The following is a 6,187-nucleotide window of genomic DNA, read 5'->3' as shown; positions in this document are numbered from 1 at the left end:
TGTGTGTGTGTGTGTGTGTGTGTGTGTGTGTGTGTGTGTGTGTGTGTCTCTGTAATGGGGGTCTCTCTGAGTCAGTAGAACCACACAGAGATTTTGGCAGGTTATGTGGACTCCCTGACCACCAGCAAGGTAATTACACGCTGTTAAAGATAAATAGGGGAATATTACCAAAAACACCCAGATGCCGTCTGATTTAGGTCAGCGTGTACATTTATCAAACAAACTACAGTTCTTATATTTCTTTAAGTGAGTCTGAAGATCCTCGCCTCAAACAGCCAAACTAAATCATGAGTTTTCACAACAAGATTTAAGCTCAATTAGCTTCTTAAGACCCACAAAGATTTGTAACGTTTTAAAACTTCATGTTACAGTCGATGAGAAAATAACCAAGATTCTGCAGCTGTGTGGACTATTTCTCACATCAAAATGATTTAGATCTTTGTTGATAGTTTGGGAAATATACATCATATTTCCACAAGAACCATCATGTTTGAACATATAAAGCAAAGAACAACGAGGGCCCTGCAATCACATGAAAGGGATCACCTTGATGGGAGTGAAGAAAAGAACTGATGCTACAGACCGACACATCTCAAGCTAATTCATCCACGCCCATGCACAGCAAACACTGTGGGATCCATGCTCGATACTTTGTACTGTGAAATCAAATCATTATTTGCCAATACAACACTGCTCAATGAGTGTGCTGAGCAAGCTTGTTTGGTAATGTCACCGTGCCCTGAGGCTAACTGATTCACTGCTGCAGTTAAAGTTAAGTCTCCTGCCAGAAGCAGCCTATGTTCCACAGATCAGTTACAAGCAATGTTGATCTGAGGATTCATACGATCCATCAGGTTGTTTATGCCCTTTTGGTGAATTGGCTACGTTTCGTTTTCTTGAGAAACTTTTACTTGATTACGGATGTCCAGGCCAGAACATGTGATTACTGCTTCCACGTGAAGTGAGAGGTGAGTTGGACATCTTCCCTGCTTAACTATAGGGCAGCATGTGTGGAGATGGAGGGAAGAGGACAGCTAAATTGGCAGCTAGCCAAGTTGGACATGTTTGAAAAAATGAAAATGAGCACCTTTGGACACTGTGCTATAAGTTAGGACGTGACAGCACTTTTTTTAGTATTCTTCTTTTGCTTCCCCCCACCATATACGCTGACAGAGCCGGTTGGTCAAGGTGATTCAAAATGGGACATACAGCAGAGATTTGGCACACACACACACGCACCAGTGCATACGCATGTGAACATGCGCAAAGAACCTTGCAGCAGATTAAAGTTGACCCTTTGTGCTTCACGAAGGGGTGTGTCTGGACGGAACGAGATGAGGGAGCTGAAGGTTCCAACTTTAACCTCATAAAGTGAGCCCAGCTACTCATTAGTTACTGTAACATCTGTTGTGCAGGGACGATGACCCAGTGGTAATGACAGAAGGACACTCAAATTAAATAAACAGCGCTGTCTGTCAGGAATGGAGAGCTGCGCGAAACCTTCAAAGTCAAAAAAAACCAAAGTCTTCCTGTTCAGTTACTCGATCGATGGACACGATTACCGGAATGCTTAAATCATCATCCGGAGCCTACAGCTTTGACACGGCGCCCTTATCCTGTTCTCTTGCTCCCTCTGTAATTTCTTTGCTCAACCTTTTCATTGTCATTTCTTCTGCATTGCCGCATATGAAAAACTGCAAGCCGTAACTGTGCAGAAAGTACGAGGCAAATGAGTCACAAAAAGCCTCTAATTATGCATATTGTGTCTTAAATGACGAGTTCATACAAAGTAGAAATAGCCACGGCAGCTAACTGTCTCTTTAATGGGCCCGGACAACTGAGCCAGTCCTCTCACTGGACTTTCCCTTCTTGCTTTCTCCAACACAATGGTTTCAGGATGAAAAGGATTATTTTGGTGAAAAGATGATGCGAAAACGGCAGCCGAACCACAAAAGCGCTCCTGCTGGCAGCATAATTTAACTGAAGTTGTACGGACCCTGCGAGCCAACGTAATCCTTGATCACAGAAAATGAATGCTGGATAGTTGAGTGCAATAATTCATACATTTCCATAATTTAAATTTGAAATAAATCACACAAAGATTACTTCAGTCAATAACACATTTCAGAAGATTTGTTTGCAACTAAATCAGCAATCTACTGGAACAAACTGGAGTGAGCCAAAGTCAAACAGCCATCAGCGTCCACTCTGCATTCAAACCTTTGAAGAGATGAGTAATTTAAACCTTTAAGACAAACATACATTGTTAGCCTGCAGGTTGTCGTCCTGACCTCAGCTCTTTCTTATAATATTGTATACAACATCTTGTTAACCCTGGATTGAGTCACACAATAACAGGTACATTTAACATCTCCAATATTCACGTAGGAATAAGTTAGTTGTGAAAACCTAAGCCCTGCTTAGTCACAGAGGTAAGGCAACTCTCAGTGACCATTGTGGTTGCGTAAAAGTATAAAAAGCTAGGTGCAATACAAGCTGTGACAGCACGACATTGGTGGCGTAATTAGTGTAACTTTCATTCCTATCTGCTCTGAACAGATGTGACCACTGTCACTGTAAGGTTTACAGAATCTCTTTTCCTTAAATCACAACTCAAAACGAACATCTGCCATTGCTTGACGAAGGCATCTTGGCATCTAACAATGAATGTTATTCTGTAGTTTGACCTGACGTTTAACATTGTAACCTTGTAATACAAAGATACAAAATGAAAAGATTGCACCTACTAGGGCTATATCAAGCCTTGATTTGACTGCAGTAATCAGGCATGCATGTACTGTGCTGTAGCACTTTGTCAGTGCACCGTAAACTATAAAACTTAAGCACATGTAGAGGAATGTGGGTCTGTTTAAAGTACACTTGCTCATCTCTTGCTCTCAGAGAACACTCTTCATTCGAAGACTTTGTCTCTTTTTACACAAAGTTCTTTTCCACACTCTTGAAGTAAAAAAAAAAAAATGCAAAAAAAATGATTTATGTGGTTTACAATCTGACAGATTTCTCCTCACATGAGGAGCTCTCCAGGAGTGTCTGTGAAGGAAGGGTTGATGGGGATTTATGAAACATGGTTTCAATGCAATCAAGATGCAGCCGTGGCTGGCTGGAGGGAGGGGACCTAACTGTAACAACTCTCAGAGAAAAGTGAACCACAAACATTTCAGTCTCACTTCACTAAAAACGAGGGTAGGATCTATTAAGCTATGTTCTTAGAAATACCAGTCAAACTTATTTATAGGTTTAATAATATTAGTAATAATAATAACTATATTTGTAAAGCACTTATCTAAACTATGTTACAAAATGCTTCCAGGATTATTTGTACAGTTGCTTGATTGTGAAATCTAAAATTAAAGACAAATGTCCATCTCGAGTTTCCACCATACTATTCAAGCAGTCTCCTATTTGTTTACTTTATGATACAGATGTTACCTCGGATTTTAGGGTGTTATTATTCAGTTATAACAACTTCCGGGTTGTGCAAGTACAGCCTAGTTTAACGGTAACTTTACAGATAATACGCCCTTAATGACGTGCTATGTTGGTTTTCTCTAACACACGGAATACATTAACTATAATGTTGTTTTAGAAGACTTACGGTACTGTATGGACTAACTACTGCGACGTCCACACGAAGGCATGATTGTATACAACTCAAATCACTGCCGTTCTCCCAGTTGACAGTTTTTGACATACATTTCAACCTTCCGCTGCCGTGTTATCAGCCAATCAGCAAGCGAGATTTGCAGAGCAAAGTACGTGCTTACGTTACGTAAACCTCTTTGGTTACGTTACGTTACGTACGTTCAAGAAAGCAGGAAGTGTGATGTGGCTTTGACTCACAACAAAAATGGTGAGCTTGTTTTTATGAATTAAGTGCTTCTGCTCTTTTACAGCGTATGTTAAGCATGATGTGTAACACACGTCCTACGTGTAATCTGTGTCGGAAAACCACTTTGACAAAAACGAATGCTATCATTCGGTGTAAAGCAGGACGTATATCATATGCTAAACTAGCCCGCTAGCATTGGCTAGCTAAAATATGCTAAAGGTTTAGAAAATCAATTTATCACGTGTATGTGTCTGTTCTTAACTATCATTCGAATATATTTGCAAACATCACGTGTGTTGTAGCCGTGTGCTAGCGCGAGTTGTTTGACAAGAAAGTCCTAAATTATCACAAATGAATGAGAATGTTGGATGTGAGCATCGCAATGTTATGAGTGTGCCACGTAGCTGCACCACAGTTCAGAAAACATGCATGTGCATGTCTGACTCGGTTACATATGGTTGATTCACTGGCGTTACGAGGTTGTTGTTTATAAACTTGCAAGAACGGGGATAGTATAAGCAAAGTGTGCAACTTGATTGGTCCCCAAATAATCTATTGAAATTAAATCTTTAAACTTACTTCTTGACTAAAACATGTAGCGTTAACTTTAGCAGAAACAAACACAGGTCGCTGCAGGTAGAAATCATATGTAACCTACATCACAACGTGCTTATTTAGAAATACATGCATTGAATTCACTATGGTTATAATGTATGCATTTCGCCAACAATAAGAATCGTAATATCTCGTCGTAATATATCATCGTAATATTATAGTACTCATTTTTCTTTGGGTGATTTCATTGTCATCCTCATTTAGAATTGCAGAGCATGTCGGTAGCATCAACACACACACACACACAGGTGGAGAAAAGCTGGACAATGTAAATACACTAAAACAAAGTTGCTGATCTGCAGTAGAGTCTGATGTGATGCCAGTGTGAGGAGGTAGGGTGTTACAGTTTGCTGTAGCTTATAAATAAGACGCATATCTGTTACGTAGGTGGTTGATCTTGAACACTAGTATATAGGACAATTGGAAGAACATGCTATCTGTCCTCCAATCTGGCCTTGAGTCTTTGACAATCATGTGACTCTAACTGGGTCCACAGAGAATGAACAGCTGGTACGACAACATTCCTTGTGACAAGTAGCGTAACGTCATTGTTACAGGAAATTAACGAAAGTGAAGTTGGTGTCTCTGATGTGTATGACTTAGACTGTTGCTGCTAAGCTGCACTGGATCGTGTCTACTCTATACTAAATATATCATTCTCTTTCCTGTTGCAGTCGGCCATTTTCAACTTCCAGTCACTGTTAACAGTGATTCTCCTCCTGATCTGTACCTGTGCCTACATCAGAGCGCTGGCTCCCAGCCTGATAGACAAGAACAAGACCGGGTACGATCAGATACTTTACAGCGAAGCTGCCATTGAAACCTGAAACCTGAAGCCTTAAAGCCTTAAAGCCCCTCTAATTTCAGCCAGTGCTTTCTACTGTGCAGTGATACAGCAATCTTAAGACAAATGATTTGTGTTTAATGCGAGTGCTATTCATTCATCCTTCAACAGTTGATTCCAAATAGTTCACTTCTGTATTGTGAGAGCTGTTTATTTAATTTGTGTGGTAGAAAGCCTAATTTACCAACAAGAATCAGTGAGTGTCGAATCAGAATAGAGTGTGTGTAAAATAAGAAGCTCCTCATTGAGGCGCGTGAAGTCGCAAAAGGCTTAAATGTTCATCGTCACTGGATCATTATTATTCTTGGATGTACAAACTCCATGATTCACTTCTAATACGTCTGGCACAGCCCAGGAACAGTCGGACTCTCTCTCTCTCTCTCTCTCTCTCTCTCTCTCTCTCTCTCTCTCTCTCACACACACATCATTGGAGCAGGGAGGGACATCCTCTTCAGACGAATACATGAGACTGAGAGTGGCAGATGGGATGATTTAATAGTTTTCCCTCTTGATTGGCTTGTTGACTAGCACATGAGCTGTTATTTGTGTAGATGTTGTGCCACACATCATTCAAATGATTCTTGTGTGGCAGGGATGGGCCTTGAATCTAACGGGGAGAATTTATGTTTCGTACAAACTAAAAAACATTTGTACATTTCAAAAAAGTTATTTTTCCTAAACTGTAGAAAATGATTCATACTTTTAAAGTAGGGCTATACTAAGTCAATTAAAACAATTTCACAATGGGACGCTGACTCCATCTGGTCAGTTTGAAAGTTGGAAGAATGTTTGCTTGTAAACATGTACACACATCAGAAAAGTGAAGGCCTGGAATGCCACATTTGCCTCAGCTGTCACTAGAGGTAATACGACGCCCC

At 40.4% G+C, this 6,187-nt stretch overlaps 2 protein-coding genes across 3 annotated transcripts in view; one reads left to right on the top strand and one right to left on the bottom strand.

The window, feature by feature from the left end:
• xrcc4 (X-ray repair complementing defective repair in Chinese hamster cells 4) overlaps window positions 1–3,716 on the bottom strand; it is a 22,139-nt gene extending 18,423 nt beyond the window's left edge. For both annotated transcript variants that reach the window (XR_004212824.1, XM_031849684.1), the window contains exon 1: window positions 3,617–3,716. Coding sequence is in view for 1 of the 2 variants with exons in the window: in XM_031849684.1 (XP_031705544.1) it covers window positions 3,617–3,712 (96 nt within the window). In the remaining variant the exon portion in view is untranslated. The remainder of the gene's footprint in view (window positions 1–3,616) is intronic.
• A 110-nt stretch (window positions 3,717–3,826) lies between these two features.
• The window catches only part of tmem167a (transmembrane protein 167A), a 3,020-nt gene continuing 659 nt past the window's right edge, over window positions 3,827–6,187 (top strand). Inside the window, exons 1-2 of the mRNA XM_031849472.1 lie at window positions 3,827–3,871; window positions 5,140–5,249. Coding sequence (XP_031705332.1) covers window positions 3,869–3,871; window positions 5,140–5,249 — 113 coding nt within the window. The 5' untranslated portion in view covers window positions 3,827–3,868. The remainder of the gene's footprint in view (window positions 3,872–5,139; window positions 5,250–6,187) is intronic.

This window comes from Anarrhichthys ocellatus, unplaced genomic scaffold (assembly GCF_004355925.1).
Source record: "Anarrhichthys ocellatus isolate YVR2014 unplaced genomic scaffold, GSC_Weel_1.0 scaffold9, whole genome shotgun sequence".
Lineage (NCBI taxonomy): Eukaryota > Metazoa > Chordata > Actinopteri > Perciformes > Anarhichadidae > Anarrhichthys > Anarrhichthys ocellatus.
This window is presented reverse-complemented; position numbering and strand designations above follow the sequence as displayed.